We start from the raw sequence: 15,918 nt of genomic DNA, 5'->3' as shown, positions 1-15,918 counted from the left end.
TCCAAATACAGTATTTGTTGTAAAAAGTGACAAAAATAGTGAATAAACACTGTGATTCAGACAACTACATTAAAATGCAAGATTGATGTGCCGTTGAAAGTAAATACTCATTGCTCCACAATGATGACTGTACAAAAATAAATTGAGTTGTGAATCATAGTTTTAAAATATTTAAAACAACGTGAAACAAATTATTTGATGAATCACTTCCTGATGATGGTGATAAATAAGATGGCTTGGAAAAATGACAAACATAACCGAAAGTATTACTATTACATTATAAAATGCTTTATTCCATGTCAGCAACAAATCAGTCAATGAAGTTATCATTTTTAGTTAATTCCAATCTATACTATATTTCAAAGAAAGAATTTTTATCAAAGACAAAAATTAGTTTGAATTATTACAGGATGAAAAATATCTCTCTTTGGCCTTATATCAACTGCATGTTTCATAGAATTCGAAGAAAGTTGATTTTCTTAAAGTTTCAAGCCAACATTTGCATGCATTTGTTATTCAAATATATTTCGAACAATTATATCAATGAATCCTAATTTTAATGGAATATAATGTTTTTAATGAATATGATTTTGATGATAATCAAATTTCAAACGATGATTTACAAAATAGGGGTAAAGTGTGAAAAAGCATCTAGATTTGGTGAAATCGACAATGAAACAATTTTCTTTTCTGAAAGTGAAATCAATAACAATGGCATTTAATAATACATTTTCATATGAAGTTCTTGATTCAGTATTTCATTATTGTCTTCACTCATTAATAGCACAATCAAATGAAGTGCCTCAAATAAGTAATATATTTGTATTTTATTTTGAGTAATTTCTAAGAAAGTTATTCGTTCACATTTAGTAAATTTTAGCTCTGCTCGTCAATGCTAGTACACAGTGAAATAAAAATCCAAATGACTCATTCCCCTTGTATAAGGAAGGAAAATAAAAATCGATTTTTTCCCTCTTCCCGTACGAAATAAAAGCAGTTTCTCCATAACTAATGCCATAAGGAAGCATGACTGTTGCTGCTTGTCTTGTTGTTGAACCTTTGTAATATCTTTAATTTATCCGTTTCATGTCAAGCATAAGAAATGATACACTGATAAATTATGATCATTGCTGTCGTTAACGGCTCTTTTTTTGCCTACTTGAAAATTTTTGCCCATGAATTTAATCGCACATTTGATACGTACAATTAGATATATTGATTAATTTTGTCGATGCAAATAAAAATATTCTAACATCTAAAAAGATCTCTTATTATTAATAAATATACGTTGTGTTAAACTGCTTCAGGATGGTTTTCCAAAACAGCTATAGAAATAACATTCAATGTTATTTATTAATCTACAAGAGAGCACCTTTCCAACGTGTGTCTCAAACTTTTAATTCTTACAATTTTCTGGCAGAATAATGAATGCAAAATAAATGGATAGCTTTATTCAATTTTCTTTACTAATAAAAATTAAAAAATTTTCTTCTAATTTCAACTTTAATTCAATAATTCTTCCTCATTGGTTTTTAATAAAGCATAATAACATAAGAAAAATATGATTTTTTCTTCAAAAGAATTACTGAAACATATTAATTAACAAAATACATTTGAAAATTCTTCTTTTCTATTGCAACACATTATCGTATGATGACATGACAAAGCTTTGGAAAATGATCCCTTTCCATTCTATCCGTTATTTTCAAAGAAGCTGTAAAAAGTACAAAAAATAAAGTTAAAAATATAATTTATAAATTAATTAAACATTTGAAATTATTGAAAAAAATGCATAAAATGTGTTAACGATATAACAGCGGAAAGAAATATTAATGATGCAATTATTTTATTTTGGGAATACATTTCATCCCATAAATTTTATTCCAGGAATTCTAAATAATACTAAATGTGTTTCCAAAACTGACAAGTTGATATATTTTGCCTAAAAGGAATTTTATCTGAAGAAAAAGACCATGTGATATGTAAAATGTGAATATATAAAAATTGTGTTTTGACATTTTCAAAAATGATATATATATATATGAAATAAAGGATATCTATATTTAGAAACAGAAAGTGAAAATTATTTGAAGTCGATCATTTTAATTTATTATTTATTTAAAAAATAAAGTAATTAAATATATAGATTATTGTTCTAGATGTCAAACAACTGCGCAGTTTCTTCTTCTGATATTTTTCATTTTCTTTATAAAGCATTGCGTTCGACAATCAATAATTTAAATACAGCTCTTCTATCAGATACGAAACCCCAGTTGATGCTTACTATTTTCATTGCAAAATAATTAGCAGCAATGCAAAAGCGAGAACGAAATTATTTCGAAATAATGAAATTTTGCTTTCCGTTAATGTGAACCTACAAATAGCTATTGACTGCAGAAAGGTAGTTAGCTAGCTGGAAAACTGTTCAACATGTAGACGTCGTCGAAATAAAAGATATTACAAATAATTGTATTTAATACAACTTTCAAAGTAGGTCTGGATTATGAGAAAAACAAAAAAGAAACATAATTAAATTATCACGCGGAATTTCTCATGATCAACTAGACGACTACGACTTAGCTCAGCAAGAGTAAAATGCAAATTAAGCACAACTTTTGCTTCTTTCCTTCTGGTTTATTTATAAAGTTTACAACTGAAATGTTACATGCGTCACTCATTATTAATCATAGAAAATATTTCTGTCAACTGCAATGGGTAGAAAATATCATTTCGATTTTCTTCTAAATTACGTTATATACAGGCTACGCATTCGTTAATAATGCTTATTTTTCATTTCAGCCACTAAATTCTTTCAACAAACAAACAATTGAAATTATGCTCTTAAATCAAATATTTGAAATTGAACCCTGCCAAAAGATGAAATTACAATTGCATGAAAAAGTTTCATCTATTCTTGCGAAGGAAACAAATCACAAATACATCGACAATTGTGTCGGTTGCCTGTCAACTACCTGTTCTTTCGTGCGTTTCATTAATTTCAAATCCGTCTGCTTAAACAATGACAGTTAACATTGATTTATAAGAAGCATTGAATTAGCAACCAGGGCATCGTGCTATGTGTCATTCAAATCAAGAACAACAAAATAATACCAGCAAATCGAATAAGTGTGTATACAAACTTTATAGTCTGTTTTTACAAAGTTAACACTCATATATGAATAGAGATATTCCGGAAATGAAATCAAAAAAACCAAAAATGCATGTTATAATAATACAAATAGATAAATATAAAAATAATATACCTTCAGTTAAGTTTTGTTTTTGCATTTTGATTGATGCAGAGCATGTGCATGTGGACATATAGAAAAATTCAAACAATTTGAACAATGAGGATTGACCGGAAGACAAACAGTTTGTCCAAATCCAACTAACAACTTGTTAATCTGTGGCCAATAGCTTTTCGGAAGCCAATTTTCTAGACCTTTTCGCGTTTGTTCAGGCTGTTTAGTTGGCGAAGGCAACCAACCCAAACGATTCGAAATGCGATGCACATGCGTATCAACGGCAATTCCTTCACATTGGTTCCAAGCGGTCAGCATGGTAAGCAGTGCCATTTTCGGTCCGACGCCTGGCAATTGGCACAACTCGTCCACACTTTTCGGAATATCTCCGTCGTATTGACTTTGCAAAATTTCTGTGGTCTTCTTAATATATTTTGCTTTGCTTTTACAAAACCCCACCGGATAAATCAGTTCAGCTAAATCGGATTCATCTGTTTGAAGAATTTTATTCACTGAACAACCGTATTTCTTCAGACTGGTCATTGCTGCGGCGGTAATTTCGTCCTTTGTCTGACTGGACAGCATCAACGAAAGAAGAATTTGGTATCGCTTTGTTTTCTCATCTGCGCCTGCATCAAACAGCTTTGAACAGCCAACTGTGTCCACCGGTGCCAAACGCTGACTTCTCATTTTTTGGATATTTTCCAACTGCGCTTTCCACTGTGAAGGAACCCACTGTGAAATCACTTTTTTTGACGTCATTTCTGCTTCTAAAACTGATTCTATATCCGTAACACAGTCCACTTTCTGCGTACAAGCTCGTTTTGGACGACTCTGAATGTGTTGTTGAACACCTTTTGAAACTCTCCTTGCAGCTCCTTTTTCTTTTGGCATAACTGCAACTTCTGAAATTGAAAATTTTCGTTCGTATAAAAGCAGATTACAAAATTAACAAAATAAATTCTCAAACAAAAGTAAATACAGAAATACTGCATGAAATATCAATTAATTCACAAAAAAGACTGAGAACATAAATTATTCAAACTTTACGCGGATTTAGCTTAACATCCATATGCAAATTTTCGAAACATGTACAGTAAGAAAAATTGAACTTGCATTACAGTACTGTAACATTCAAGAATGATACAACGAAACATGAAAATATTTCGCAATAATCAAGTATTATAATGTAGTCTCATTTTTTGTGAAGAAGTTATAAAATTGAAAATTCTCAACTGTGATTTCGTCGAATTTATTGGGCATTTACTTCGTTTATAAATGCACATAAAATAAGTTAAAAGCGACAGTAGAAAATGCGTACAGTCATTAATTCGTTAAAAAAACACTATACTTCAGTAGAAAACTAATTCACTGGTGTAAAAAGCTGTTAAATGCTGAGATGTTATGCAACACAAAACTTCAAATTACTTAGATGGAAAATGGACATCATTTTTCACATTGTAGAATGAAAATAAAAGGAATTTTTTTAAGAAAATAAAAGAATTACAAAAAGACTTTCTGAAACTATTTCACTGAACACGTAATAAGATAAACTTTAAAATATTACTACTCTAAATAATTTGTTGGAAACGGTAGGTACAGTAATTCCTGTACCTGAAGATCAACAGCGCGGCACTTTTAAAACGGCATTTCGCCACGGGTCAACACAATAAGATTGTATGAATCTTATCGTGTGCGGGTTCGCTTTGAGGTATGTAGGTTGCGTCCTGACCGACCTGACACACTGAACCCGGTGAAAACAATGGCGGATAACCTAGGTTGATTCTATATAAGGGCTCCGACGATCAGACTCGGAGAATCAACCATTTTGTCGTTGTCGACGGGGTTGGAAGCGAATTTGTGCGAGCGTGTGATCAAGTGAAGTGCGAGTATCGCAGACGAAGCTACGATCTTAACGTGTGACCATCATTCGTTGGTATCGAGTCTGTCTCGTCCTGAATCACAATAAAGTTTGAGTATAAACTTGTGATTGTTTTGCTTGTATCGATCAGCTCATCGGCTTTGCTGTGAGTCGATCTGAACTGCGCCTGAAGATCATTAAAATTACAGTCCACTGCCAGTTGGCATATAGTCGTCGCCAACATAATTCTATAATATATTTTCACAACGAAATAAATTTATAGCTGATTCAACAGCTTTTCAGTGAAAAACGTTAGTGATCAAATCGTGCTTAAAAGTGAAACTTTCAACTTACTGACTTTTAATTTGCGTTTCTAGCAACAACCGTCATGAATAAGATAAAATGTTGCACTTCTTTACCAATAGTTATGACAATTTCGTTAAAGCAAAATATTTCGCTACAGTTTGACAATCAAGTTGACTTTTTTAATAATAAAAAATCCATCTCAATATGAATTTAACTTCATTTACTAATTAGCTTACTTCATTCTATCGTTAGAATGCACTTTCAGTTTACAATTTTGATAGCTAAATTAATTTTATTTCAAAAAGTTATCAATTACAAAAAATAAAATCCTCTAAATCAATTTACATAATTTCGCAAATTCATTTTTACCAGCAGTAGTAGTAGTGGTAGCAGTAGTAGTAGTAAAAATATATTCACATTTCAATTAAGTCCTTCAATTATGGAGTAGAAATGCTTTTCTTGCTTCTGGGAATTTCATTTTTATTTTAATTTACAAGTCATTCCATACTTCTGAAAGAATGTAATTTTTTCCGCCGCTAATGTTTCCAACAATTCAACTGTGCTAGCGTTGCATGCAACAAATTCGCAGCGGCCAACGTACAGTAATGCTGCACAAAACATAATCTTTGTCATTTCCTTGTAGAATGAGAGCGTGATTTGTGCTTTTTTTTCTTTCTTCTTGAAGAACTATGCCTGTGCGAACGCTTTTCCTTCGGCACACACTCAGGAGACGATGCTACAGTATTTGAACTGAATGAGACCAAAGTAAACAAAAAAACAAACAAAAAGTATCCTACCGTCCTGATCCTGATATTCAGGTGGCAATGGCGGGCCGAAGAACAACGACTCCTCTGGATCAGCGGTTGTTGATTCGGGTGATTTTTCAACCACCGTATTTTTTGAAGTACTCATTTGTTCTACGACTGCATTTTCAGTTAATTTCTGGTAAAATGCATTTTCGACAAATTTTTCTTCAACTTCTTTTTCTTCTTCAATTTCTTCCAATTCCTCTGCATCAGACTCGTCACTTTCAAAAATACATTTAAAAAGAGACATCGGCGGACGCTGTTGTTCTGCTTGCTCAATTTCAGGCTCCATTGCATCACTTTTTTCAATTTGTTCTTCACTTTTCTTCTCCAACCCAACCCCAATATTCTCTGTTTCTTTTTTCACTGGCATCTGCTTAGAAACTGCAGCTTCTGAAAAAAAAACAGTACATTGCAATCAAGAGGCCACATTCGTTCGTCAACTGCACTGATTACCTTCCACGGTTGAATGGTCAGCTCTGTCGTGGTGTCTCTTGGCCAAAGTTTTAACAGTTGAAGCATCCATTTCCAACCCAAGCATGAACAACGGCTTCGTCTGTTTCTTGAGCATCGGTACCCCGACCAACGAAGACCTAGGCAATGGTTGAAATGCAAACATTAAACACATATACAGCAAAATCAACAAACTCTGGATAAGGATCCGGCACGTTGAAACGCTTGCAAAGCTGTCGGTCCGGATGCCAAGGCCAGCTTTCTCTAGTTAATAAGCCAAACATTTTCATCTGTACCGCTTTCATTTTATCATCTTCCTCTTGCTGACAATTATAATTACACAATTTGAAAAAAAAGCAATAAGCAAGAGTAAAAATCGAAATAAAGTACCAATTTCACGTCATCTTCTTCATGCTTTGCGTGTGTGAATTTCGATTTCAAACGTTCAGCGAAAAACTGACTTATCGCCGGACTGGCCAACGGTTTCGCTCGTTTCTTCGTTTCATCCAACGCTTGGCGCATGTCTTCGCTTAAATGTTGAAAAAATTCGTTCATTTCCGCCTCCCATTGCACTTCATTCAACTCTTCCGGACGAGTCATTGGACATCCTGGAAAAGTTACAAATATCCAATAGCTAGCTTTATCGTCAAAAATCATTTTCGCTTTCAACTATTGCTGCTAAATTACTTCTTTTCAAATAAGTCAAAAACTGAGTAAAACGTTGTTGCTTAGCTGGCTGATCAGGAAATGGAATCAACTGCTGTTTCTCTTCTTTATCCTGAGATGGAACATCTCTATTCAACGACTCACCAACCCCGGCGGATTCACTGGTATTCAATTTAGACAAACGATGCTGTTCTGCAAGCTTCTTCTCCGTACTGGCTTTCACATCCATTAGACGACGTCGATCCTTTGGTAATAAATAATCAAAAACTGACTGCACTTTGTCAAGCACCAGCTCCCTTTCAAATGGAGTTTTCGTTGTCAACGCTGTCGAAGGAACACCACTTGAGCAAGCTGCTTTTGGTTTGAAATCTGGTGGAACTTTAGGCGGAGGAAAAAACACTTGATTCGTTTGCTTTTTCACACTCAGCACAAACTCAAAGCTGACTTCTGAAATACGAAAAATGCACCAGTAATTCAGTTATAATGAAAAAATCACTGTAAACAAAAATGACAATCTATTATAATCACAATTTCGCACAAAGTCAAAGCTAATTTAAGAATTATCAAAAATAATTACGAAAATTGTCTGCAGTTTCAGTAACACCGCCAATAACAAAATCATATTTCGACAAATCTTCGCCTACGTAAATATCCGCATCATCATCTTCAAAAGCACCAACGCCAAATGCCTAAATACTAATAATAACATTAACAACGCGTAGATGCTATTTGTCATTTTTTACCTGTCCTGAAATTCCTTTCGATGTTTCTTTACCAGAAATTCCTGTACTTTTAGTAAAAGTATCCTTTGCCGAACTGTCACTAGAAAGGCCCTTGTAGCCCAAACCATGAAAATCAGTCTTTGGCAAAAATCGTATCATCTCTACGTCATCGGCTGATACAGTATGTTTTTGAGTGGAAGAAACAAATTCCAATCCCGCACGTCGCTAAATAACAGCAATTATATAACTAAATGTCATAATTTCGTGTAGAAATTCTCACACTGCTTTCTTGAATGAGATCTGCTGGCAAAGAACAACCATACACTTTTATCTGTTCATCTAAAAATAAATTATTATATGCACATTCAATATGCAATAACTTATGTAAATTGCCTTTTTCCTCAACTGTGGATAAATCCTTAACGATCAACTTCGGACCAACGCCCCTTCCTGGCCTCCAACCCATACGTCGCATCAATTTCATGCCAAAAGTATCACTAAACAAAAAATATTGTCATGTTAAATTTCCCTAATTAATTAATTTTCCATTTAATTGTTAACAGCTCTCATTGCAAATTACTTCACTGGACGAATAAGATCAGAAAGTTTAATGCTTTCGGCAAACATTTCCGTATGATCCCAAGCCATTCGCCGTTTTGCAGTGGCAACATTACTTTGGTCGGAATACTCATGAGTGGTACGTATTTCTCTAGGAGCAATTCCAAATTCACTAAAATCCTAAAAATTGTTACGTATACAAAATTCATCTGAATATCATTATTCAACTGTACTGACGCACTTCGTTATCCATAAAATCTTCAGGTCGCTGAACGCTTTTCTCATGACGACGAGTACGACTCGATTTAAAACTCGACGGAGCCCATCCTAAAAATAATATTTCCCAACTCTAAGTAATAAAATAATTTTTAACTTGCGTGAACTTTCGTCAAAATCACTGCACAAAAAATTGACAAAAATACCTTCCTTTGTGTCGACAGTATTGAAATAACCTGCAGAAAAACCACCAGTAAAAGCACCATGAAAACGTCTTCGACCTTTCTCATCCGTAACAATTTGACTTTCAATAGACAAAGGCTTCTTCGCTATGCCTTCTCCTGAAATGCATTAATATGAGCAAAAAAGCTGAAATTTGAAAACTTTTCAAAAAACCATACCTTCTTCAACATCATCAAATGGTTTCCCATACGGACACAATGGATGAGCACTCATTTTACAAATTTGTAAAGTATAAAAAAATAAACTATGCTTTTCGGAAAAAGGATCTGAAATAACAAATAAGGCTATAAACATGTTACAAGTATCATAAAATGTGCGATTGCGCGCATTCTGTTTTCTGTATAATACCACGCGTGGAAAACTAACGCCCAATCCATCGATCACATTCGCAGATATACAAAACTGCTTATCTAACACAATTTTCAATTCTTCACTAAAAATGTTAAATAACATTCAATGTAAAATGCATATTTCATTAAAAGACAAAAAACAGTCAACAAGAAAGTATTTCTGATCATCAAGATCAATTCCCATACTGTAAAATAAAACAATGTAATATTGAGATTAATTACCAGAAAGCAAATCAAAATAAACTACGGCAAAAGAAGGAGCCGTTACCAAAAGAAATGCTGATAATCAGAAGGATGATAAAAAGCAGAAGAAATATTAAATAACTGAAATCAGATGCATCTGCCACAACAGGGCAGCAAAATGACCCATTTTACAGGCTAATTTGGTGGCTGCAATTGTCCTACTTCTGTAGTTCATTATGCAGCTTTTCTTACTGAAAGAGGGTGCCTCGCTCAATGCTCACAGCGTTAAAGTACGCTGTTGCCATTTTCACACACAGCTTAGCAATAACGCACATTTCACATGCTAGTTTTAATGTGTGGTAGTTCATAGCAACCTTATCTATTTACATTTTTTTAATTTTCAATGTTTAATTTCATCAACAGATGAAAGCTAAACATGAAATTTAACACAAACGCACCTTCCGTCTTATTACCTTATCACAAATTGGATAAAACAAGAAATTCCAACTCGACTGAAAGCAGTGGCGTTTACATGTCTTGCGATAACAGCGTGCGCATTGAAAAAGACAAACGATGCATTAATTACAGATTTCGCCGGTTTGTATTATTTCTGAGAGGCGATAATGCTTAAAAAATCTTTGTACTGCAGAATAGCAAACATTTTTAATAATTAATAACAAAACAACAATAAAATATTCACAAAAGAATAACCAACATTTACGAAAAACGTATATACTACATGATGATCACCCAAATAACATAATATTTAACCATGGATCGACATATCGTCTTGCAGAGCAGTTACAGCACTTCATTCAACAAACTCCTGAATTTGGTTTTGCGCCACATCTTTCTTTATCCATGTGTAGCGCCGTCAGGCGCTCGATTCATCCGCACCATTTATGATACAGAGAGTTTATTATAAACAACGGGATACAAGAGATTATTCAAAAGGGTTATATTACAAAGGTTCAACAAACCGTGACGCGCACGCCGTATAACTACCGCCGCCGTTCCGCACGCAGACCTTTTTGTTTTTACCGCCGGTCGCCCCACAAAAAGGTGAACGTGATACGCAGGTGCAATTTCGCGGTCGCCGTCACACATGCATTAAAGTCACCCAGAGCGAAACGCTGATGGGGCAAGCGTTTCACCAAAATCGTTTCCATTGCAACTATCTCTTCTTCGGAACTTATTCCAAAAATGCATAATCTACCAATCAAAGAACCATAAGCACAGCATACAAACTGGCAGCAGTCGTTCATCCATAAGCCAATCCACACCACTTCTTTACTATTGTAGCGTCAGAATGCAAAAGCCATAAACCATTCGATTCTATCCTACAGGTCAATGCAGTCGCTAGAATTGCTTCCATCCTTATGTCACTGGAGTGTCCTGATTCGAAGCCTTTTCTGGCCACTCTGATGAGATGATTTCTTTACTCTATGCATTTATCTACATTATTCGGTGCCCAAAATTTCTAGTAGACCGGATACTCCATTTCAGACAATGCTTGTCTATCGCATTTTATTTCTTCAAGCCATTTACAATCTTCCTTGCCAAAACATTATTATGGCGTAGTAGTAGATAAACTGGTAGTAGTTGCTCATCGGTAAAACAATCCGCACCATTTACTTATTCTTGTGCTGACTGAATTCAAATGTCATAAAGCCTTCAAATCTTTGCCTGTGCAATCGCAAAGATCACAGCATACCACATGATAATCTTTAAATTCTTTTAATTTCCGGGTTACTACCCATCCAAACACACAAGATTTCACATGCGTGAATAGTTAACGTAAGGATGACATTCGGAGAGTATTCAGCATTATACTGAGGCCGACACTGATCACAGTATTATCCAGTCACAATTTGGTGCGCAAACTGGCAGTCCACGTACGGCTTTTACCATCTCAATAAATAGTCACCGCACGTGGATGGGTTGGATGGAATCAGTTCCTGTCTAGTGTAGATGGAGTTTTCTTCGCATACCGCATGCAGTTCAAAGCAGTTAAAGGATTGATGGTCAGTTCAGTGTGGTTGTTTCTTCGCTGTTGCGTGGTGATCGTGACGGGCGCACCATAACGATCAAAACTATCAGTATCGCGCAACAATTTTTCATTCTATGCAACTCTGTTCGCTGCTACCCACGTCATTTCTTCACTAAAATGAGCCTTCCTGTTTCAAACACACCATCCAATCGTTTACACTTCACAGTTCCACTGTGACGCTTCCATAACCATGATATTCGTGAAAATGACGTCACAGAATTTTAGACCATGCGAATCAACATTCCCATTGATCTGACCGATGATGAGGCATGCTGATCTTCACTATAGAGCGAAATTATGTTTTAGAAAATGTAACCTGGTCTGCAAGCCAGTAGAAATCTAAAACACAATAAGCATACGCTCATGCATCTGCACTATGACGTCATCACATCGTTTGTGTGATCTGCAGGTGCATTACAGTAATTTGTCGAATACCGTACTCAGAAATGCATTTTCGTTTTTCCTCCCTCATTATTAGTTAATATCATGAAAATAATCAGAAATACATATGCACATATTCAATATTTTTTCATGATTGATGGTTAGGTTTCTCAGAAGCACAATGATATGCAATTCCGATTTACGTAATTCTCTTTTACAGTGTGGCGCAATTTATAACTGCGTAAATTTATTTTGCAATTTTCTGGAAATGATTGTTTAGAGATGATTCAATTAGAATTGCATTTGTAATTTTGTGCTGTATGGTATCTCTTTTGTATCAAATGACAATCAAGTCTAAATAATTATCCTTAATTTTTGCATTTACTGCAATGGAAATTGGTGAGATTTTTCTTTGTGTTCTCTTGAATCATTTGTGACATTTTTTATTTTCTGCAGTTTTTTAACTGATCCCATTAGTTGTGTTTTTAGTTTTCAAATTGCTGTGTATGGCACATATCAGACAACATGAATATGAAATTTGTTATAATAAATTAAGTTATGAAATAAATTATTCGAAATTTTAAAAACATGAAAAGTTGGTTGGTAATTTTTAAGCGTTTCAGCGAAAAGATTTTGATAAAGAATGCAGTTTTTAATCAAGTGTTGCATCCATTGACAGTTTGGATTTATAGGTAGTAAAATTATAGACCTTGTATACAAACGACAGGTATTTGCATGTGATTAATGTATGCGAACAACACTGAAACAATTAAGTTCTGAACGTAATCAGGGAACGCTAGGACTAATTTTTGTGTATTATATCATGTTCGGTAGAAAAGAATGCTTGAATAAAGAAGTTATCTTATAAATAAAATAATCAATTTGTTAATAAGTGAAATAAATAAATAATAAATGTTTTTTGAATGCTATTAATGATGATGAAAATGAAATGTACGGTAAATGGATGTTGTACTTTGATTTTAACAAATAGCTTACTGTATTTGTCTAGCGGTGATTTTGAGCTGCGTTATTTGTGCTTAGCTGGTTATCATAAGTTGTTTTAGTTTTTGTTTCAGCTTAAATTATGACAAACATTTTCGGGACAAGTTATTATAATGGTGTGTATCATTCTTTCACTAAGAAATGTTTTGATACGTCGTTTTGGTATTTGCAGAAGGTAAATATTTGCCTTTATTTTTGTTATTATTTAATTTTTTTCTAAATTGACATTTCATTATAAAAGTGATTAATTTTTGTTTGTTGATTAATATTGAATTCTCGCTATTATTTAGTTGTGCTAATGGTAATGCATTTTTATATTTGATTGCGCCGAATTGTTTCAAGTAATTATTGTGTATAATTTCAAAAACGAACTTGATGTTTAAAGTGTGTGAAAAAAAAATTTTTTTTTTAATTGTTAAAAACCGTTCATAATTTAGATTGTGTTTCCGATGGCGTTTTTGTCATCAGTTTTGTATTCGTCTTTGTCTATATGCGAGATGATTTTAATATATACGCTGTGTTTGTTTTCTTTGATGTCTCCATTTCATTCATTGATTGGTAAGTGGTTGATTGATAATTTTGAACATGTTGTAAATGTGCTGCTGGTTGCAGAAGTGGTAAAAGCGATTTTCAGTTTTGAAACATTCCTTTTGGTGATTGCTGTGATCAGTATAAGTTTCGCGTCGTGTTGCATTTGTGTATACACATTGAAAGGTGTTTATATTTAATAATTATTTTTTTGGTTTAGATGTTTTGTGAAAAATTATAGTTTAGGCCATCCCGTGGTGTTTTGGAAAGATAGACTGTTCGGTGTGGGCATGTTCACGGTTTCGAATATTGTTTTAGATATTGCAATGGCATTCGTTGTGAAGTTGTGCTTTTCACCGTTTTACACTGAAAAGTAAAGTGATTTTTGAAAATGAATTCAATTAATTACAAACGAAGTGATATGAAAGAATAATGAATTAATTGTTTAAATTTTTTGTAGCAGTGGATTTTACATTGTGCTTGGAACTTTATTAACAAGCGTTATGGCATCGTTTTACTTTTTCAAAGAAGGGCATCATTTTTTATCTTTCGATAATATAGCAAACAACGTGAGTAGATTAATTGTCGTGTTGATGTTTAAAATAATAATTTTCGTATATTTAGAAAAATACAATACAGCTTGTCAATAAGGACAAAGATGAATTTTTGGGCATTGTTGTTTCGTTGGTGAAAATTGTCGTGATTACCAATACGATTTCCGTTATTTTCGGTTCGAATGTTCGGTGAAAAATCATTATGAATATGAATTTCTTTTTAATATTTAGATTGGTCGATCAGCGATCGCGGTTTTATCGGGTAAACGTGAATAAGAAAAGAATTATTTTGTATTTGTAATAATTTACATTTTAGATGTTGTCGATTGCCATCGGTTGTTGCCATTTGGATCGTGTTCGGTGGCTTTTTTCGACGAAAATTGCTCGCGCAAATTTGCCCAGTTGTTTTGATGGAAGTAAATGAATAGAAAGAAAGAAAGAAAAAAAATTTTTTTTTTCATTTCTTCTTCTGGGCAGTTGTTTTGTAAAGTAATTGATTTTTTCAGGCTTTGAGCTTCGAAATTCCAGGACCTCGAAAATCGTCCGTTGACAATTCGAAACTTTACTTGACAGATATTTTAAAAATTCAACAACCCAATATTTTGAAAGTATGTGTTTTGTATTGTTGTTGTTTGCATATTAATTAATTAATTAATTAATTGTTATTGTTTCAAGCTTCTGGCGTTCATATACACGGAAATGTTGACTAGACGTGTTTCGACTTGCAGAACATTGATGCGATTCAATGAACCAGGTTGAACAGAGAAACGTTGGATAATTTTGAATTATTTAAAAATAAAAATAAAAAAGAATCCATTCCAGGTTATGTACCCTATTTGTGGATATCAATCCGTGATGTCTGTTTTTCTGTATTGGGTGATTTCTATGATTTTATTGTCGAAGAAAAGTATAGCCATGTCTTGGAACGTAGTACTACTCAAGGCGAAAATGTAAACAATTCCAGTATCGTCAGCAAACGGAAGTTCGATGGTTCGGTGGATGGTAGAAAACAGGACGAGACGTTGAAAGGAAAAATTCGTTCTGAAATTTGCATACCAGGGGCGTTGAAATTTTTACCACCGTGGTGGCGTCAATTTTGCACAATTTTACTTTACGGAGTGAGTCCGAAAGTTTACAACGACTACCAGTTGGTAATGTGGGCTGCGAAAAGTGAGTATTTTGGCTTATGTGAATTGTGTTTTTTATTTTTTTTAATTTTAATTTTAGTATTAACCAACGCCGTCTGTTTGTCGATGGATGAAAATTCTCTGAGCGTTGTTCAACTCGACGCGAACAGAATAATCGAATTTTTGAAAAATTTGAACGCAGCTCTGAATTATTATATCGAAGTGTATTCGAAATTGACGGCCGAAATTCCAGGCCAGTACGGCGTTTTGGAAATGTGCGTCGACGTGAACGAAACGATCGTCTGCTGCTTGAATCGCATCACCGTGACTATGGGTGAAAAATAATTTGCATTTTTCAATCACCATTTCAATCTTATCCTTTTTCTCCTTTCAGAATTGAATCGTATCAACTATGGCCAATACGAAATGGTCATATGAAATATACGTCGTCAATATTATTATTATTATTATTATGCTTTTTTTTGAAAAAAAATCACTTTTGCAATCTCAATTAAAAAAACTGGTCATTTCAATTTTATCTCATACATTTATTTCATTTATGTTAAAAAAAATTAAAAAAAAATTTTTTTCCTAATAAAATTTAGATATTTTTAAAAATGGGTTTAAAAACTAATTTTAGAATACTACGTGATTACTTACCGTAAGATTT

At 33.6% G+C, this 15,918-nt stretch overlaps 2 protein-coding genes across 2 annotated transcripts; one reads left to right on the top strand and one right to left on the bottom strand.

Annotated features, from left to right (window-relative positions):
* Nucleotides 1-3,269: 3,269 nt before the first annotated feature.
* Nucleotides 3,270-9,974, bottom strand: Tsp_08239 (putative G patch domain-containing protein 1-like protein). The gene is made up of 14 exons (XM_003373600.1): nucleotides 9,859-9,974; nucleotides 9,232-9,506; nucleotides 9,037-9,171; nucleotides 8,856-8,941; nucleotides 8,637-8,794; nucleotides 8,337-8,553; nucleotides 8,078-8,281; nucleotides 7,939-8,023; nucleotides 7,356-7,781; nucleotides 7,059-7,276; nucleotides 6,864-6,991; nucleotides 6,672-6,808; nucleotides 6,207-6,608; nucleotides 3,270-4,147 (listed from the first exon to the last, which is right to left on the bottom strand). Exons 1-14 carry the CDS (start codon nucleotides 9,972-9,974, stop codon nucleotides 3,270-3,272), a joined length of 3,465 nt encoding a protein of 1,154 aa, XP_003373648.1.
* A 2,220-nt stretch (nucleotides 9,975-12,194) lies between these two features.
* Tsp_08238 (putative nucleoporin NDC1) lies at nucleotides 12,195-15,586 on the top strand. The gene is made up of 13 exons (XM_003373599.1): nucleotides 12,195-12,278; nucleotides 12,745-12,764; nucleotides 13,330-13,380; nucleotides 13,788-13,940; nucleotides 14,028-14,136; nucleotides 14,192-14,297; nucleotides 14,353-14,383; nucleotides 14,438-14,537; nucleotides 14,628-14,729; nucleotides 14,797-14,875; nucleotides 14,944-15,291; nucleotides 15,349-15,472; nucleotides 15,502-15,586. Exons 1-13 carry the CDS (start codon nucleotides 12,195-12,197, stop codon nucleotides 15,584-15,586), a joined length of 1,392 nt encoding a protein of 463 aa, XP_003373647.1.
* The last annotated feature ends 332 nt before the right edge of the window (nucleotides 15,587-15,918 follow it).

The sequence above is a fragment of the Trichinella spiralis genome, assembly GCF_000181795.1.
Source record: "Trichinella spiralis strain ISS 195 chromosome Unknown Scfld6, whole genome shotgun sequence".
Classification (NCBI taxonomy): Eukaryota; Metazoa; Nematoda; class Enoplea; order Trichinellida; family Trichinellidae; genus Trichinella; species Trichinella spiralis.
Note: the sequence above shows the minus strand (reverse complement) of the source record. Positions and strands in the feature narration are given on the sequence as shown.

What these genes read in the sequence shown, in the direction of transcription:
- Tsp_08239 (XM_003373600.1), bottom strand. Translation starts at nt 9,974, where the DNA reads ATGAACTACCACACATTAAAACTAGCATGTGAAATGTGCGTTATTGCT. An exon ending in AAGATTTTATGGATAACGAA is followed by an intron (nt 8,795 to 8,855) that starts GTGCGTCAGTAC and finishes AACAATTTTTAG; the next exon opens with GATTTTAGTGAATTTGGAAT. An exon ending in TTTGACTTATTTGAAAAGAA is followed by an intron (nt 7,277 to 7,355) that starts GTAATTTAGCAG and finishes TAACTTTTCCAG; the next exon opens with GATGTCCAATGACTCGTCCG.
- Tsp_08238 (XM_003373599.1), top strand. Translation starts at nt 12,195, where the DNA reads ATGGTTAGGTTTCTCAGAAGCACAATGATATGCAATTCCGATTTACGT. An exon ending in AACAACCCAATATTTTGAAA is followed by an intron (nt 14,730 to 14,796) that starts GTATGTGTTTTG and finishes TATTGTTTCAAG; the next exon opens with CTTCTGGCGTTCATATACAC. An exon ending in GGTAATGTGGGCTGCGAAAA is followed by an intron (nt 15,292 to 15,348) that starts GTGAGTATTTTG and finishes TTTTAATTTTAG; the next exon opens with TATTAACCAACGCCGTCTGT.